Source organism: Monodon monoceros, unplaced genomic scaffold (assembly GCF_005190385.1).
Source record: "Monodon monoceros isolate NGI ecotype Baffin Bay Population unplaced genomic scaffold, NGI_Narwhal_1 Super_Scaffold_16, whole genome shotgun sequence".
Taxonomy (NCBI): domain Eukaryota; kingdom Metazoa; phylum Chordata; class Mammalia; order Artiodactyla; family Monodontidae; genus Monodon; species Monodon monoceros.
In genome coordinates, this window is record NW_021703772.1 from 58156384 (window position 1) to 58174899 (window position 18516).

General features: G+C 42.2%; 2 protein-coding genes across 11 annotated transcripts in view; one reads left to right on the forward strand and one right to left on the reverse strand.

Moving 5' to 3' along the window:
• WIPF1 (WAS/WASL interacting protein family member 1) overlaps positions 1–18516 on the forward strand; it is a 113133-nt gene that overhangs the window by 67459 nt on the left and 27158 nt on the right. Inside the window, exon 1 of one of the 5 annotated variants that reach the window (XM_029225414.1) lies at positions 11158–11352. The exons of 3 other annotated variants lie outside the window; for them this stretch is intronic. The gene's annotated coding sequence lies outside the window, so the exon portion shown is untranslated. Of the gene's footprint in view, positions 1–11157; positions 11353–18516 lie in introns of those variants that run through there. One more of the 5 variants, XM_029225410.1, reaches the window with a different exon arrangement.
• LOC114896889 overlaps positions 3864–18516 on the reverse strand; it is a 106199-nt gene continuing 91546 nt past the window's right edge. Inside the window, exons 6-8 of one of the 6 annotated variants that reach the window (XR_003793964.1) lie at positions 14747–14833; positions 9392–10038; positions 3864–9288 (exon numbers count right to left, since the gene is read on the reverse strand). Coding sequence is in view for 1 of the 6 variants with exons in the window: in XM_029225415.1 (XP_029081248.1) it covers positions 9858–10038; positions 14747–14833 (268 nt within the window). In the remaining 5 variants the exon portion in view is untranslated. Of the gene's footprint in view, positions 9289–9391; positions 10039–14746; positions 14834–18516 lie in introns of those variants that run through there. The other 5 variants (XR_003793962.1, XR_003793961.1, XR_003793965.1 and 2 more) reach the window with 5 other exon arrangements.

The following is an 18516-nucleotide window of genomic DNA, read 5'->3' on the forward strand; positions in this document are numbered from 1 at the left end:
CCGAGAGGGGCGGTGGCCGGGCTGGGAGGAGCTGTGGCCCCGGCGGCCATTATGCTTGACCTTAGCGGTGGAACCCAGACAGCTACGTATTTGCCTTGTTCGACAGAGCTGCCACCCCGAGGCCAAGAGTAACACCCAGATTGGGTTCTGTTTAATTGCTGTTTAGTCTTATTTTGTTTTTTATTTCTTAATGGTTGTAGGTAAGGGTGAGGGAGAAACCAGTTTGATTTTTTTTAACTATGTCCATTCACCTTCCTGAGGGTGTCCTATAAAACATAAACCACATGTGGTTTTTACACCTCAAGTCTTTGTGGTTTGCTCTTCTCAAACTAGTCAATATTTAAACATAGTCCTGGAGTTGCTTTTTACGTAAGCCATCATTCTGTCCATTCTGTTGGAATGGTTCTCAAACAGGATGAAATGATCCAAGACTGAATTATGCAGCAGGGGAAGAGTCATTTAGTCAGCACTGAGCAAAAACAAAAAAACCCAATAAAGCAAAACACACCCACAAAATGGTAGAGCAGATCACCTTGTGGTCGCACCTCTTCTGATCTCTTGCCCCTGGACCTATATTTGGAGTTGAGGGAACACATAACGTGCATTTGGTCCAGCGGGAGGCATTTCCGTCGTCTGATAGGGCGGCCATCCCTTTAGAGACAACCTGGAGGTGTTTTTCCAACAGTCTGTTTTCCCAGTCAGTCATTGGGAGATTCCAGAGCAGCCAAACGGGAGGCGGAAAGTTCTTGAAGTGGCAAAATCAGATGGAATCTGGGGTCATTCGAGTAGAACAAATTGTTTCAGCCAAGCCACTGAGAGAAGCAGGGCCTGCTGAGAAACAGGGGCAAGAAGCACCGCGTGCAGCTGTGACCGTTGGGAAACAAAGTGTGAGATTCCCTCCCAGGATTACAGGTGAGCAGCTGTGACGGTCCCCGTGGGTTCCTCTCTTTATTTCCCAGGCTGGACAAGCAGAGCCATCAAACTACCGTGCCTGACTTTAAAGGAGCTCAGTCAGGGGTATGCACAGAAGCGGTGGCTTGCAGCCCTGTCTGACCCCGGGCTCACTTTGAATAACAGTATTTTCTAATGCCCCCTTCACAAGCTTCAGTGAACCTTCACCGGGGAAATAATCTGACCTCACACGTCATGTCCCCCCAGATCCATGTAATCTTTATCTGTAATTAAAAAGGGAAATGAAAGGAATGTAATTTATTATAAAATAACTTCAATTTGTAAGTGATCGGGTACAACTGATTAGCAAATGGGTTTGCAGCTACACTGATAATCACTGTGAGTGGGACAGCTGCAACTGCAGGCTAATTTGGGTAAGAGAGACTTAGGTACCACAAGTGGTGATACCTTGGGACACATTTTTCAGCAGAGGTGAGCAACTCTGGGTAAAAAGCTGAGCAAAACATAGTTATTTCATTTATATGACAGTTGCATTACTGGAAAATTCAGGGACTAATACAGCAGTGCAATAATTACTTTGAATTGTATGTAAAATGGAGTTAAGTTCTCGGCTCAGATAACTAAGCAGTTTTTTCACCTACAGCAGTGTCCAACAGGACCTCTGTGGGTTATGCGGGTCAATTCTTTATTGAGTGGGACAGTCTGGTACATTGCAGGTTGTCTAGCATCCTTGGTCTGAATCCCAGACGGGCCCTCCCTGTTGTGACACCCACAAACACCCCCATTTCCTGTCCCCGTGCAGAGGATCCGGGTCTGCTTCTCCACATAGCAGCTGCACTAGCCTGGCGCTGCTTCTTTGGAGTCAGGGGGCACCAGGGGGAGTCTCGGGTCAGTGAGCCCTTCCTTCAGGCTTCAGATGAGTGCCATCAGGCCCAAAGGTGCAGAGCTGGATAGAGCCTTTTTTCCTGAGAAGCCCAGGGAAGGGCTTTCTTGTCCACATGGTTCTATTCTCCAGCAGGAGACACTGAGTAACCAGCCGTATGGCTGGAGAGAAGACTGAACAGGGAACAATATAGCTGTTGTCCCCACCCCAGAAATCATTATAGAGACCCCATCCTGGGCTTCATACCTAATGGTTAGCAACCAGATTAGCAGCCAGAAGGAACACACAGCTATCCATATTCCAGCAGCTTCTCCCTGGGTGTGTGCGCAAACAGATACATGGCAGGATGTAAAAACAGGGCTTTCCACCCATTGGCCCCTTGAGTTGTAAGAAACATTTTTCTATATCTCACGTGGTTTTTTCCCCTGGGGGGCCACTTGTATTGAATGTTGGTGACCACCTGGGAAATGTATGCATTTTAATCAAATCATTTAGGATAAGACGGGGCTCCTTCCCACCAGGCCCTCACCATCTAGAGAAGTGTTGTCCAGTGTGGTAGCAGTTCTTGAGCATTTGAAATGTCACCCATAGTAAAATACACACCTGTTTTTGAAGACTTAATAGGAAAAAAGAGTGCAAAATGCCTAATTAATAGGCTTTTTATTGTGAGTACATGTTGTAATGATATTTTTGAAATAGGGTGTTAAATAAAATGTTATTAGTATTTCACTTTTTTTCTTTTTAATGTAGCTAGTAGAAAATATAGAACTGCACATACAGCTCAAATTATTTCTACTAGACAGTGCTGATCTAGGAGGAGCGTTGCTTTCTTTTGTTCTTTGGTTGGTTGGTTGGAATTTAGATTTTTGCTTTTTTGTTGCCATTAAGAGGGTCTCCGATTTTGAGTTGAATGCTTTTCTAGGAAGAGCTACTTGGGTTCTGAATCAGTATAAGGGAGCCCTCAGTCTCTGTCCCATTTCATCTATCAACCAGAGAGATCATTATGAGGAGAAAAAGGTAACTTCTGTAACTCCCAGGTCTGAGCATGATTATAACAGAGTGAGCAAACCCCTTTAACAGCCTCTAGTGGATGAAGAAGGGAGTGAGCCTCGAGTCATTTTTATTTTACTGTTTAAACTTTTTATTACAGAAACATTTCAAATGTATATGAAAAGTAGTCAGAACATTATAACAAACTGCCACGTATGCCTCACGCAGCTTCAAGAATGATTATCTCTGGCCAATTTTGTTTTCTTTAAACCTTTAGCTATTTCCCCCCTTTATCACTTCAGGGCAAACCTAGACATCATACCTTTCCATCCACAAATATTTCAGTATGTATCTCGAAAAATTTAAGAACTCTTTGTAAAAAACAACATAACCTCAATAACATTATCATGCTTAAAAATTAGCAATAATCTTTTTTTTTTTTTTTTTTTTGTGGTGCGCGGGCCTCTCACTGTTGTGGCCCCTCCCGTTGTGGAGCACAGGCTCCGGACGCGCAGGCTCAGTGGCCATGGCTCACGGGCCCAGCCGCTCCGCGGCACGTGAGATCTTCCCGGACCGGGCCACGAACCCGTGTCCCCTGTATCGGCAGGTGGACTCTCAACCGCTGCACCACCAGGGAAGCCCTGACTCAGTTTTATATATCTATGTACATATTCTTTTTCATATTCTTTTCCATTTTGGTTTATTACAGGATATTGAATATAGCTCCCTGTGCTATAAGATAGGACCTTGTTGTTTATTTTATATATAATAGTTTGTATCTGCTGATCCCAAACTCCTGATTATCCCTCCCCAACCCTCCTCCCCCTTGGGTAACCATAAGTTTGTTTTCTATGTCTGTGAGTCTGTTTCTGTTTTGTAAATAAGTTCATTTGTGTCATTTTTTAAAGATTCCACACATAAGTGATATGATATTTGTCTTTCTCTGACTTAATTCACTTAGTATGATAATCTCTAGGTCCATCCAAGTTGCTACAAGTGGCATCATTTCATTCTTTTTTATGGCTGAGTAGTATTCCATTGTGTACACATACCACATCTTCTTTATCCATTCCTCTGTCACTGGACACTTAGGTTGCTTCCACGTCTTGACTATTGTAAATAGTGCTGCTGTGAACATCGGGGTGCATGTATCTTTTTGAATTAGAGTTTTCTCCAGATATATGCCCAGGAGTGGGATATAGTAGTGTGTATCTGTTAATCCCAAACTCCTAATTTATCCGTTAGTCTCAGGCTCCTCTCACAGCTTGTTCACTGCACGGGCTTCATTCTCAGTCTCCGTGTGTGTACAGTGTGGCTGTCATCCCACCAGTCCCAGCCCCACACATCTTAGAAAAAGTCTCATTGCATCTCCTTGGTACAAAGTAGTCACATGCTCATCTCTGAACCAATCACTGCAGCCAGGGAACCGCAGGCTCTAAGTGGCCAGGGCTGGTCACTTTCCATTCCTGGAGCCCAGGTAGAGTTAGCCCAACTGAAGCCAGAAGAGCAGGGGTAGAGATCAGTGGATGTCTCTCTCCCCAGATCTGAGGCTCTACTGTAATTCAGAAGAATGGCTGCTGGACAGCCCCAAAGCAACCAGTGTATACTCTATTTACCTATGCAACACACATCTTCCCACACATACAGTTTCAAAAATGCTCCCACATAATAAATCACACTCACCCTCCTCCCCAAAATAGGTGGCCAATCCAGGTCCAAGTCCAGCGCCGAGTGCACACTTTCCACAGTCTCGTCCATCAGTGCTGAATGTAGTATCTCACGGTCCAGTGCTAAATTATAAATTTAACACCCAGTATACAATGGTGGAGGGAGAGCAGTAGAAGAATTTCACAATTAAACTTCCATTTGGGAAAGGAGCGGAGACATTGCTCTCCTGTCTCTAGCATATTTTATAACCCACTGAACAGATTCTAGCTGTGTGGCAACAGCATGAGGACTTTGGTCATCCAGTGGCTTAACCTCCTGCTCCCTGGGTGGGTCTTCCTTATCTGTTGCCTTCAGAGCCGTCTCTAAGAGCAGGGCTGCACCTGTTCCACGGCCTACATACACCCTGTTCTCCTGGCTTCGGGGATCTAGGGATTGACTTAGGATTTGAGCAATCATAAACTGTTTTCGACCATTCTGGGGCTTTATCCTCTAGTACTTAAAAACGTGGTAGGATTCTCTAATGCCTGAACTCCATGGACTAGTGAACAAAACTCAGGATTGCGTTGAGTCGTACTCTTTGAATGTGAAGCCAAGCCTGGGCATTTCTGTCTCCCAGCAAATGAACCATCCTCTGCTCCCAAATTTTGTGGCCTCTGATTAGGTACAGTTTGAAACAGTGGCCTGAGGTGGTGAAGCCACTAATAATTTACTCCTCGCTCCTGAGATGGAAACCAGTGTATCACAATGAATGTAACGGGCCTTCTGCTCAGATGAGAGACCACAGTCTCTTTGGAGAGACGATGGGGAATCAGGCTTCTCCTAGGTTTCAAACTTCTTTCCTGATATTGTTCTTACCGTCTGGCCTTGCTCTGTCTAATGTTAGCATAGTGTTGAGAATTTGGGTTTTTAAGCCCACAAAGCTCCAGATTATTTGACTCTTCAACCATCTTGGTTGCACCTCACAGGAAAAAAAAAAGGCCTCTATTAACAAAGCCCTTTTTCCCTGCCTCTGGGCTTCCAATCAGTTTCATCCTATGTTTATCTCTTTCCTGTGGCTCTCGCTGAAGGCTGCAAGTAGCTGACACACTCCAACCTTCTAAATTTCATCTCCAAATCCTTTAATGGTGCACCTTCAGGAGGCTCGCGGTCTTAGACCCAGGATTCAATAGGTGGCACCATAACCAGCAGTGTTGCCATCACATAGCCAGGATGGTCAACCTCCTAGTGCAGGAGAGCCTGCACTAGCTGTCGTCCAACCTTAAATCAGCCAGTTGCACATTTTAGGGTTAGTCACATTCAACATTCACTTCTAGTACTGATTTCTGTATCACCTAAGAGTGTTTGTATTGCCAGTGATAGAAAACCTGATCACACTAGCTTAAACAAAATAGAGAATTTATTTGCTAGTGTAAGTTAAAAGTCCAAAATAGAGCTAGCTTCAGGTATAGATGGATTCAGCCAACAACGTCAACAGCTGGGTTTTCTCCATCCCCAGCTCCCCACTTTGTTGGTCTCATTTTCAAACCCCATGTGGGTGAGAGGATGAGTGAGCCAATTCCAGCCCCTCCATCTTCACAGATCCAACTCCAGTCTCACCCCTCAGGAAGAGTCCTCTCCTCTGGCCACAAATTCCCTTGGTTCTGATGAGGTCACAGGCCATCGCCAGAAAAGTCTCTGGGGCCACATGAATGCAAGGATCCTATGAGCCAGCTCTTCGTGTATCTGGAATGGGAGTGAATTCCTCTGGACCCACAGGGTCTGGGAAGGAGGGAGGGAGGGAGGGAGGGATGGATGCATCTCCAAACGAAAACGGAAGGACATCATTGTAAGTAGGGTCAGTGGAGGCTGAGCTGCCAAAACATAAGGAAATGTATTGCAAATATTTCCCAAGTAAAATTATACCAATTTATATTAGCAGGACATAGAATAGTACAAAATTTGTTTTTAATTTCTCTGTTTCTGAGATTATTTTTAAATGATCATCCCTCTATGTAGCTGTACTGATAAGTTTATGGGGAAGAAGTTAATTCCTTTGTTTCTGCTCTTTTAAATCACATAATTCCCATATTTTAACAAGTTGCACGTAGAATTTCTCTTACAATAAATGCATACATTTAATTTGGTACTGTTTCCTTTTCCCCCGAAAAAGCTATAAGGGGGGTATTTTGCTATTGAAGAAGGTGGTGTTTTAGAATGGAAGGAATACAGTATTCTAAAATATGTTTCTAGTACCAGGGAAGTACTGAACCGTAACAGGTAGTCATGGAAACACAACTTGAAAAACCAGAATTATAAAAAACAATTGTTCTTATATTTTATACATGTCACTGTTGCCCTTATTCAGTCTCTGTTGATTTGGGGTCACCATAGGAGGGTCGTTGGCTGTGATTCTTTACGGCTTTACCCAGACTGGTGAGAACCACCGTGTTGTACTATAATCTCTGTCCGTCCTTCATTTTCTGTTTCTGTAGATTAACATGGAGGATTCTTCATCTGATTGGTCCGGAGACTGTTGATTATTGTTTTACTCTGTCATTAGGCTGGGACTGGTCTATGTATTGAATAGGGTGGTATACGCATTTAAAATTCTCTTTGAAGTCCAGGATTGTGATTATCTTTATTCGCCTTGGGGTCTCAATCCACTTTTCTTCAGCCTTTGATTATAATAACATCCCCAACAGCAATACAAACCCTACCCTCAACTGCTTCCCTCCACATCACAGCCTTCTCTCTACCCCTCTTCCTTCCACCTCTTCTTATGCTTATAGAGAGGAATTAAGTGAAATCCTCCTCTGAACTTAAAATGAGGCTTAAGGCCATAATGACACTGGACCATGGAGAGAGAGACCGGGCTTCTGGCACCAGCTCTGCTGCTGCCTGCTGTGTGACAGAGGCAGGTCACTTAACCTCTCTGGACCCCCGTTTCCTCTTCTGTAAATGATGGTGTGGACCCTGATCTCTGCAGTCTCATTCGTCCTTAAAATTCCTTATTCGGAGAAACTGACGCGGATCTGGGAACACCTGGGCACAGAGGAAGGGCAGAAAGCGCTTTCACATCCAACACCTACACCCACTGCGGAGGGTGGCCTCCAAGGCCGCTTTGTCATTGATGCAGTTGGAACCGCCCCCCACCCACCATGTGATCTCACCTTTGTCTCCATCTTTTCCTGCCTTATTTCCTTTATCTTTTAATTTCTTCCCCTTCCTTTCCGATTGGATTATCTATTTGTTTTTAACTTTCCTGACCCATTTTTCTCTTCCCCACTGCCCAGTGACATGAGCCACTTGCACTGCATGAGACTCTGCACACATTGCCAAGCCCCGCGGTTGGCTAAAGGGTTTACTGCTCATCTCCAGTGTCCTTTCCCTGGCAGATTTCCCTTTAACCTAAGCCTTCCCAAGAAGAAAGTGCAAGTCTAGCCTTGGCATTCCTTAGTCACTGCTTTAGGGGGAACAGCCTTAGGCTCTTAAACGAATGTTATGTTCTGGTAGAATTTTTAAGAGAGATTGATTTTCTTTTTCATTCAACAAATAATATTTATTGAGCACCTACCAGGAGTCAGATGCTGTTCTAGATGTTGAGGCGACAGCAGGAAACAAGGTCCTATGGAGCTTGAATCCAAGGGGGAGGGATGTACAAGTAAATAAACAATTAAATGAAAAAATGTCAGGTGGTGACATGTGCAATGTATAAAAGAAAATGGGAGTAGAGATGGGACATGAGAGGGGGCATTTTTGCTGACAACTGGAGAATGAAAAGGAACCAGGGAGGTGAGTGTACCAGGTGAGAGGGCTTACAAGTGTCAGGGCCAGGATGCAAATGAGCTTGTGCATTTAAGGAACAGAAAGACCTGGAAGGAAATTAGCAAGAGGGAGTTTACTTGAGATGAGGTCAGAGAGCTGGGTGTGCAGGGGGACGCAGACCTTGTGGGTCCTTGTGAGCCTAGGCAGAGCTTGGATTTTTAAAGTGAAATGAGAAACCATTGGAGGGCTTTAAACAGGGAGGAACATTATCTGATTTATGTCCTGTGGTGCATAGTGGACACCTCATAAATGTATCCAAAGTTGACTGTGCTTACAAGTTCTCATTAAAGATGAAATAGACCCAAACCCTAGACCAACTACTCCCTTGTGTGTCACAGGCTCCAGACTTCTAAGTGACATACCTCCTTCTAGTTGAGTTTTTCCTAATGGGTGAGAATAGTCATGAACTGTAGTGTCCTAGGGTGTGTGTTTGTGTGTGTGTGTGTGTGTGTGTGTGTGTGTGTGTGTTTGGGGCACATTACTTATTAGAGAACTTCAAAGTAATTCTGTAAATACATAGAGAAATCACCCTATTGCCCATGTTCTCTTTTTAGACCCAACTATAGTTAGACTTCCCCAAAGAGTCACTCAGGCATTTATTTACCTGGTAGGTGATCAAGTTCTGTGTTTTCCCGAGGTTAGTGGAGAGCGAAGGAGATAATAGCTGCAGGCCTCCACCTCTGTCCAGCCTCAGGCCTGCATGTATTTATTCATGTATTGAGTGTCCCTTGGACTCCAGGCCCTACGTTAGTTGAGAAGAATAAAGTCTGTACCATCAAGTGGCACCAGGCAAAGTAGAAGACTCTAGGTCACTAATCCTTGGAAGCTCCACTTCTAGGAATTCTGCCATGGCTTGGCATCATGAAACTCCTTGTGAGGCTAGACTCGTATCTCAAAGAATTGAGAGTTAAAAGAACCTCGGACGTCAGCTATCCCAGTACTTCTCCAGAATGTGCCTCTGTTTTTCATTCTTTCAGCTGATACCGTGTTCTCAGAGGTACATGGTGTGTGTCACAAATATAAGTCTGAACCTTTCAGGTGGATTGAGAAAAAAGTATGAGCGATTTCAGATTTTTATACACTTCTCAAGCTTTCGGTATAATATTTTTTGCCTATATTCCATTGCCTACCCACCTCTTAAGAGTCCTTTGAGAGTGAGGCATCTGAGTTTCCTCCTTGTGTACTCATCTCTGTGCTTCTGTCAAGCAACCTCTGGGAGAGTTATTGTCACCCCATTAAGTGTGGCGGACGGAAACAAAACATCTTGGCTTAGAAAGCTCTGATCTTCAGCGGACTTGAGCTGTACAGGCTTACTTCGGAGATACTGAAGATTCCGTTCCAGGCTACTGCAATAAAGCAAATACCGCAATAAAGCAAGTCACACCGATATCTTCGGTTTCCCAGTGCATGTACAAGTTATGCTTATACTCTACTGTAGGCTATTAAGTGTGCAGTAGCATCATGTCTAAAAAGAATGTACATACCTTAATTAAAAACTACTTTATTGCTATTGTAAATCAACTATACCTCAATTTTAAAAAACTTCATTCAAGTGGTAATCATCTGAGCCTTCAGCGAGTCGTGGTAGTAACATCAAAGATCAGTAATCACAGATCACCATAACCAATATAATAATAATGAAGAAGTTGGAAATGTTGCTTGAATTATCAAAATGAGACACAAGGTGAGCAAATACTTTGGGAAAAATGGCGCCAATAGACTTGCGTGACTCAGGGTTGCCACAGACCTTCAATTTGTTAAAAAATAATAAAATGTACAATCTGAAAAAAAAGAAAGAAAGAAAGGCTTGACACTAAATGTAAAGAGACACATTGAATCAAATAACCACATTAACCCATATTCTACCTTATAATGAGGTTTGGAGGAAGAAAGCCAAAACCAGTAATGTGCCGGTGATTTTTATAACTTTGCTCAATACAAACAGTAGAAGTGAAGACAAACAAATATCAAGAGCCATAATGGATAGAATATTAAAATGGGCATTTGTGTGTGTGAATATTTATGACTTTTGTTCGAAAGTCCTTAGACATACTTAATCCCTGAAGACCATAATCTCAAGAGAATAAATTACTTCCATAGAGCCAAACCAGTGATGGGCCAAGGTTTAAAAATTCCACGTTCCAAACAGTTTAAAGAGAGAAACAGGATTTAATGAGAGTCTGTGGGACTACAAAGAGATGCACTGAAGTTATTAACCAAATTATTTGAAGTGCCTTGAAAGTAAGAGTTTTCTCAGTGTAATATGAATTTTAAATAAATACAATTTTGGTACTTTAAAAAAAATTAAAAAATAAAATAAAACGTAATATCTGCAAAGCACAGTAAAGCGAAGCACAATAAAATGAGTTGTGCCTGTATATCATTTATCCTGACCTGGGCACCAAAACCACGTTTCAAAACTCATTTGCCTTCCTACACCTGACTAGCTCTCTTCACCTGCGTTTATAACTTACTCCCTACCCCGCTCTGTAGATGAGGAAGGATCGCTTATGTTATTTATTAGTGCTGCTTAGAGCTTCTAGTTCTTGAGTGACTCTTTCCCTTAATCCTAAATGTTATCATCAATATCGAGAGTGATGCTTTAAAATGGAATTTCTTGAAGGAATCTCACGTTCCGTGAGCAGGTGTTTTTGTGGAGGTGTCTAGAATAAAGTTGGGCTGTTGACCAGATGGAGGTGCTCATCTCCCCTTGTCCCTCTTGTCTCCTCTTGTACCAAAAGGTATGTTACACCTGGTGGGAAGGAGAAACAACTAATTTTCCAAATTTAGGGGTTTCTTCTTGCTTGCTTCTGAAGTAAAGCCTATCTAGCCTTTTTTTCTGCATAAAAGGAGGAAGGAACAAGCAACAAATTAATCAGACAGGAAGTGAATAACCACAGAAGGATATCTGCCTCTGACTCAGTGTGTCACATTTAACGAGAGGCCAGAGCTTGTCCAAAATGGCTGTCCAAAAACGACCCCACGTTTGCCTTAGAAGATGATGCCTTTCTCAGGGACGGTTTTCTCTCTCATATCTTACTTGCTCCCTGTCTGCCTGTGTCCCTGATCATGCCTTCCTGCAGTATCCTTTAACGGTAAGAAAGATTATATTCAAACTAAATGTATTTCCTTTATTCAGTTAGAGGGAAGGACTCGATGGCTTTTGGTGGACCATAGCATGTTGAGATAAAGTTGTTTAATTTTTCAGTAGAGTACCATGTGGTCGAGTCCTGTTGCACACAGGACTAGTTTCACTGCTATAGTGACTGTGGGCAATTTAGAACTTGCATTTTGAACCAAAATGTAAGCGAGATTTTCAGGAGAATTTTTCCTGACCACTGGGCAAGTTTGGATCCACAGGAATTTTTTCTGCCATTTAAAATGGGGGTTTATGTCAGTAACTGTATCCTTTCGGTGGATGGTGCAATTGTCCACATGACTGCCTTTGAATTGTCACTTTGGCCGACAACAGTAAGTGCTTTTCAAGCAAAAGGAGCCACTGGAAGCTTCAAAGGAAAGTACCGTGGAGCTAAGCTCTTGCCAGTCTGTTGCTACAAACCTGTTACTTAAGTTCAGATCCCAAAGCATTTCTAAGCAGAGTCTTTTAGGACAGTTTGTCTTTTAGAATCATTCTGTTCAACATCCTAACAGTGCGATGCACAATTACTATTGCTAATCAAATTCTGCAGCATTCATTGTAACTAGTTACATTTAATATGATTAATATTTTGACATAAAATAATTGTAATTTTCGTATTTCAAACGGTGTACCCAGAGATCTACAGAGCAGGATTAAGGAAACTTTTTTGTATCAAAAAAAATGCTTTTTTTTTCTTTGGGGCATATATGAAAAAGCAACTTGACTTATATTCCTTTTACCCCGTGGAGAAATATAAAATAAAGCTTTAAAAAGTTAAGAGGGCACAACTTTGGTCAATGAGTATAAGTTCTTTTAAATAATTCAGTGGCATAACTAGTGTATACAGTAGAAAATAGACAAGTGGTAAAACGAAGAAAAGACTATAGGAGGGTTCTAATTAAGAAAAGTAGGACAGCTTGGTAGAGAGAAAGATAGTGGGAAAGCAGGATAAAGAATACGACAGGATAGTGAGAGAGGAAGATGAGAAGCCTGAAAAAGATTTTGAGGTCCATTAGTGTGGAAACCATACCCTTACTAGTCACTTGGGCTGTGGGTCTAGCATTATGTGTTAACTTCATAAAGTTATGTTGCTTCTGAACTGGAACATCATTTAGTCGAAATTCTCCTTTTATAGTCTAAAGAGGTTAAATGATTTATCTAAAATCATAGGTTGTTTTCTGATGCTCTTTGAAAAGTTCACCTGTTGGTTAATTGCTCACAGCTCTTCAATTACTCTAATATCTAAACTTTTAAGGATTACACATACTCTGAATGAACTGCAGTATTCAGAGACCTTCCCATGGTGAAGAATTTTCCCTGGGGTCCAGCAGCAATTTCACTCTGATCGTTGATGAAATCAAATTCTAGATCTTCCCTATAGGCTGGAAGTTCCCCAACCTGTGCTAAAATGTAAGAGGAAGTGAGCTACCTAATTCCTGGACCTTTCAAGTTTTACGCACTTTTGAAGTCTGCTTAACATTTCATGAACACGTCATTTTCGTTGGGAGTTTCTGGCTATTTAAATTGTGATTCGTTCCTGCTTTAAGGTTTGACTCATTTTTGGTTTTCCGAATTGTCATACATTTACTTATTGTTGAAAAGAGCATTTCCCCTGGACTATCAAATACCTCTGTCTGTATTTTGCAACCCTGAGTCCTGAAAATTAAAACTGAAGAAAAGAATACTAGAATAAGTAATGCCTTAATTAGTGTGCTTTTCTGAGAAACTTAAAGCGCACTTTATATGCACCTCCCTTTGCCGTTCATTTGTAATGCAGAAGTTTGCATGGGTCTGCACATGCAGGCTACATCATCAGCTCGTGGTTTCTCTTTCTCATGGTTAAAAAAAGGAAAAGACAGTGTTTATTGAGCGCTCACTGTATGTTAGGCTCTTGACTTTTGCTTATTTTATTTTTTTTAAATGGTAATACTTATTTAGCACTTGCCTCATTTAACTTTTTTTTTTTTTTTTTTTTGCGGTACACGGGCCTCTCACCGCTGTGGCCTCTCCCGCCGCGGAGCACAGGCTCCGGGCGCGCAGGCTCAGCGGCCATGGCTCACGGGCCCAGCTGCCCCGCGGCATGTGGGATCTTCCCGGACCGGGGCACGAACCCGTGTCCCCCGCATCAGCAGGCAGACTCTCAACCACTGCGCCACCAGGGAAGCCCCTTATTTAACTCTTGAATAGTCCTGTTGAGTCGGTACCCTTCTCGCCATTTTATTACGGGAACTGAGGCTAAGCAGCTTGCCCAAGGCCACTAACAACTAACTGTAATTTCAAGAGCTTTTTTCGTAAGTACAGTTAGGAGGCCACAAGATGTCCTTTCCACGAGAATCTGGGATTGTACAAATGCTTTGTTTTAAATGTCACAGCCACAGTAAATATCTTTAAGTGAATAATCTCAGGTAAGACCATTTCCTTTCTAAGTCTTCTGACCTTTTCAGAAGTAAATGTGGTGACTCTTCTGCTTATAAGGCTACACGTTCAATGGTTAAATGAATAAAATATGTTGAGTTTGTTGACCTATATGCTGTATGTGTGCATGAGTGAGTGTGTGTGTGTGTGTGTGTGTGTGTGTGTGTGTGTGTAGTGGAGAACAGGGAGGGGCAGATCTTAATCCTCTGGTAAAACTAAATGTGGTGCTGAGGATTTAGGGAAACGTAGTTTTGAGATTTGAGGCCCTTAAAGAGAGTACTAAAAAAAAAAACAACAACCAGTACTTGTTAGAGATGGGAAGTTGTGGGAGGCAAATTGGTACTTTTTAGTTAAGTAGATAAAGTAGAAAAGATTTCTCTTCCCTTTCCCATAGTTAAACAAGGACAAGTAGGTGGGTCATTCAACTTACCTTCATTTTCTCATTTTTGAGAGGGTTTAGCTGTCTATGAATTTGCACTAATTTTTCAATTAAACATGTAGGACAGTGTATTAAAAAATAATTTTACTTCATAGCAACCTTTATTTCCCCAGCAGTTACTCTTACAATAAAATTGTGGGTTTGTGTCCAAGCTCCCCTCTAATCGTAATGACATCGTAGATGCTTCAAAATGTCTTCTCTGAAAAATCCCCCCTACTCCCCAAATTATCCAACTCTTTATCTAAAAGAAGTGTTTCTGAAATAGCCAGGGACCCTCCAAGTACAGCAGAGATACAAACCCTTACCATTGAGAAGACAGCCCGTAAGCAGAATTCACTTAAGCTATTGCCTTAAATGATGATCAACGGAGAAAAGAGCAAGTACATTTTGAGAAATGAGGGGTCCTGTGTACAGCCCAGATTGAGAAAAACAATGATCATGAACTAGGTGAGGCAGTTGCTTTGCTCATAAAGGAAAGCTTGTTTCTTTTCTCTACCTTTGGCTTCTTCTTGGGTTGAGCAGCCTTTTCTGCTTCTCCTCTTGCATTGATTGCCTCATTGCCTTCAGCCCTCTGGAGCTTGGACTGAGGAGAGGAAGAGTCACAATAATAGAAACAAACTTTATGCAAACGTATTAAAAGTTGCTAAAATGGCCAAAAACGACATGCCGGGCTTGGGGGTGGGGCACTGAGCTGTTGCACTGGGCCTGGTATCAGAAAATAGAAACTACAGGCAACTGCAGCTGTGAAAAGACTGCTAAAGAAACAGGATGGCTGTGGTTTGCTGTAAGCATCAATTTTCCTGTTGAGCATTTTTACAGGAAGTTGAAGAACAAAGCCAACTTCATCTTAATTAGTTCTGATGGTTTGCAGATCTTAAACACATCCAACTAAGTTTGTCTCTTGGAGGAGTTTCTAAAGAATAGAACCCAAAATAATCATGAGTAGGAATCCCCAAACTACCAGTGTTAGCAGCAATTTGAGTTTTTGCTAAATGATTTTATTTTAACGGTATAACTTGGAGTAGATTCATTACCTTTATAATGAATGCTTTTGCAATCTTTTTTTTATGGCTGCAATAACTCGATATGAATTTAAGGGCCTTTCCTTATTAAAACACTGTCGAGTTGTATGTATTATAAATTTCCTTCTGTTAATATTTATTGGTCAAACAGTTGTGCATGTGTGTATTTATATAGATACAAAGAGGTATGTGTGTGTTTGTGTATAAAAGCTGGAAAAATATACATCAAAAAGTTAACAAGAATTATCTCTGGGTATTATCAACCCCAACCCTTTTTCACCTAATATTTAATTATTATCAAATGCTTCCTTCAATGGTTAAATACAACTGTCGTGTTTTATTTTCATCTTTGTATTTTTATATTGTTTATAATTTTCTAAATGAATATATGCTACTTTTGGAAGCAGAAAAAAAATTCTCAAAAATCTAACCTGAAGACGCCAAGAGCACAGCAGAAATATATACATGAAAAGGAGTTAAGAGCATTATATATAAAGTAAAATATCAAGGAATATAAATAAAAATAAGATAGAGAATAGAAAGTAATGAGGACAAGAGAACATTGGACGTTAGGATCTTTTCAGTTGTATTATTTCTATTATGTCCTTTCCCTGTACCCCCCCCAACACACACACACACAGTGATGAATTCAACCTTTTCTGAACAAAAAGTTTACTTTTCTCCCATTCATTTTAGGTAGAATAGTATTTAAGGGTGACTTTTGGCAAGATTTGCATAGCAAAATGCTTTATATTTTTGAATGGTCCAAAATTGTGATAAAACATAACTGGATAAAACTGCTTCTTATCTTCTCTGCTAGAACTTGGCCGATTCACACCCACGTCTTCAGGATTAGAGGCCGGCCTTCTGAGGATTATTTCATTGGACAGTGCTGGAAATCTCTCCCCTCTTCCTGTCATTCTATAGTGTGGGCCTCACATGACATAATCTAGAATGAATTTGACATTGGTTGGAAGAAACTAAGAAACAGTTTATTTAAATAACTTGCCAGTTCTCTTGATCATTTTACATTCAGAGATAATTCTGCTTTCTTAGATGAGCATATTGAAGAAGAAAGCATAAGTTTCCTGGGGCAACTCTGGACTGAACTCTGGGCTCTGATTGAGTGTCTAGTTGTCCATGCTGTTGGGGGAATACGTCACAGTAGGGTGGGGAGCAATTCACTCTTTCTCACAAGGTGTTCCCCATAACCAGTATTACACATTTAGCAGATGGCTCAGGGCCACCAGCTACCCTGGTTGATCTAGGATCAGTGTGTGATGCTGTCCACTGTCCAGCATCATTAAATGATGCTGACGTACTAGAAGTGTAGTAAAACCAACAAAATCATCCATGTCTCTCACAGAACTAGGAAATTCCAGAATTTCTAAATATTGATGTATATTGTGTGCGTACATGTACGTGTGTGTAGGTGACAAAGAAGAGCCAATTAGTGGATTTTTCAAATTTATTAATTTATTTATTTATGGCTGTGTTGGGTCTTTGTTTCTGTGTGAGGGTTTTCTCTAGTTGTGGCAAGCGGGGGCCACTCTTCATCGCGGTGCGCGGGCCTCTCACTATCGCGGCCTCTCTTGTTGTGGAGCACAGGCTCCAGACGCGCAGGCTCAGTAGTTGTGGCTCACGGGCCCAGTTGCTCCGCGGCATGTGGGATCTTCCCAGACCAGGGCTCAAACCCGTGTCCCCTGCATTGGCAGGATTCTCAACCACTGCACCACCAGGGAAGCCCCAATTAGTGGATTTTTGAAGTCATTTATGTAAAATATTCTACTCTGTTCTCTCAACCCAAAGAATCAATTCCATTATGAAAGGTTTATTGGTAGATCCCTCCCCTCATCTCAGTAGTTTCCACCAAAAATTTGTTGATCTTTTTAGGGATTCAGTTATTAAATAAAACTTTGGTAATCACTCACGTTCCCTAGGGTTCAGGTTTTTTTTAATATATGTTTTATCTATTTATTTATTTATCTATCTACCTATTTATTTATTTATTTATTTAGGCTGTGTCGGGTCTTAGTTGAGGCATGTGGGCTGTTCATTGTGGCACGTCGATTTTCTCTTCTCTAGTTGTGGCGTGTGGGCTCCAGGGCATGTGGGTTCTGTAGTTTGCGGCATGCGGGTTCCAGTTGAGGCACGGGAGCTCAGTAGTTGTGGCATGCGGGCTTAGTTGGCCCGCAGCATGTGGGATCTTAGTTCCCCTACCAGGGATCGAACCCGCGTCCCCTGCATTGGAAGGCAGGTTCTTTACCACTGGACCACCAGGGAAGTCCCCCCCTGACTTTTAATTTCTTTAATGTATGACAGACAATCCAGAGATAGTTTGGGTGAGAAATCAATTGATGGATTTTATTCAAAAACTATTATCTTATAATTTTCACTGTGGAGAGCAGACATGATAGATAACATGTATTGTTAAAACTGTGTTTATCATTTGCTAGGGCTGCCATATCAAAGTACCACAGACTGGGTGGCTCGAACAGCAGAATTTTGTTATCTCACATTTCTGGGGGTCGGAAGTCAAAGATCAAGGTGTTGGTGAGAGCGCCCATCTGCAGATCCTCTCCCCGTTGTTTATCGGAGGGGGCGGGGCAGGGGCAGGCCCAGCCTCTGTGCTCCAGAGGTTTATTTATAAGTCAGTTAATGCACAGAGAGAGCCATAATAGCAACGACAGAAAACTGTAAAATACTTAGATTAAAGAGGGCTTACAGGGTGGCAGTCCCCTGAGAGTGTCCCTGTTCCATCATCTGGCCCCTAAGGCGTACAGAAGTTCAATTTTATCTTTGCAACCAGAGACTGGTTTATGAGAACCAAACCCGTAAGAGGTTCCCGGTAGCTGATCAGAATCCACTTCTTCCTCCGTATTAGGATTAACAGGATGGCAGGTTAGCTGGTGAGCGTAGAACCTGACACAATGGAGTGTTGAGGGGCCTTTCATCCACTGAGCACGTGGACAGTCTGTCCCATGGAGCCCATCTCTCGGGCCCTCTGGGTGGACCCGGTCACCCCTTACTTGGTTAGCTCCCTCCTCAGCTGTTCAGACCATTGCTTTGGCCATAGCAGCTCTGACAGTTAGTTGGGCCTGAATCCCATTTCAGATCCCCGTCCTTCCTCCTGGTCCTAGGACACAACCCTGAGGCTTCTGGAGGTGCCCCTGCAGCTGGAGCACCCCCTTCATAGGCCTCCAAACACAGGCCCCCCAGCCCTCCTTATTACACTGCCCGTGTA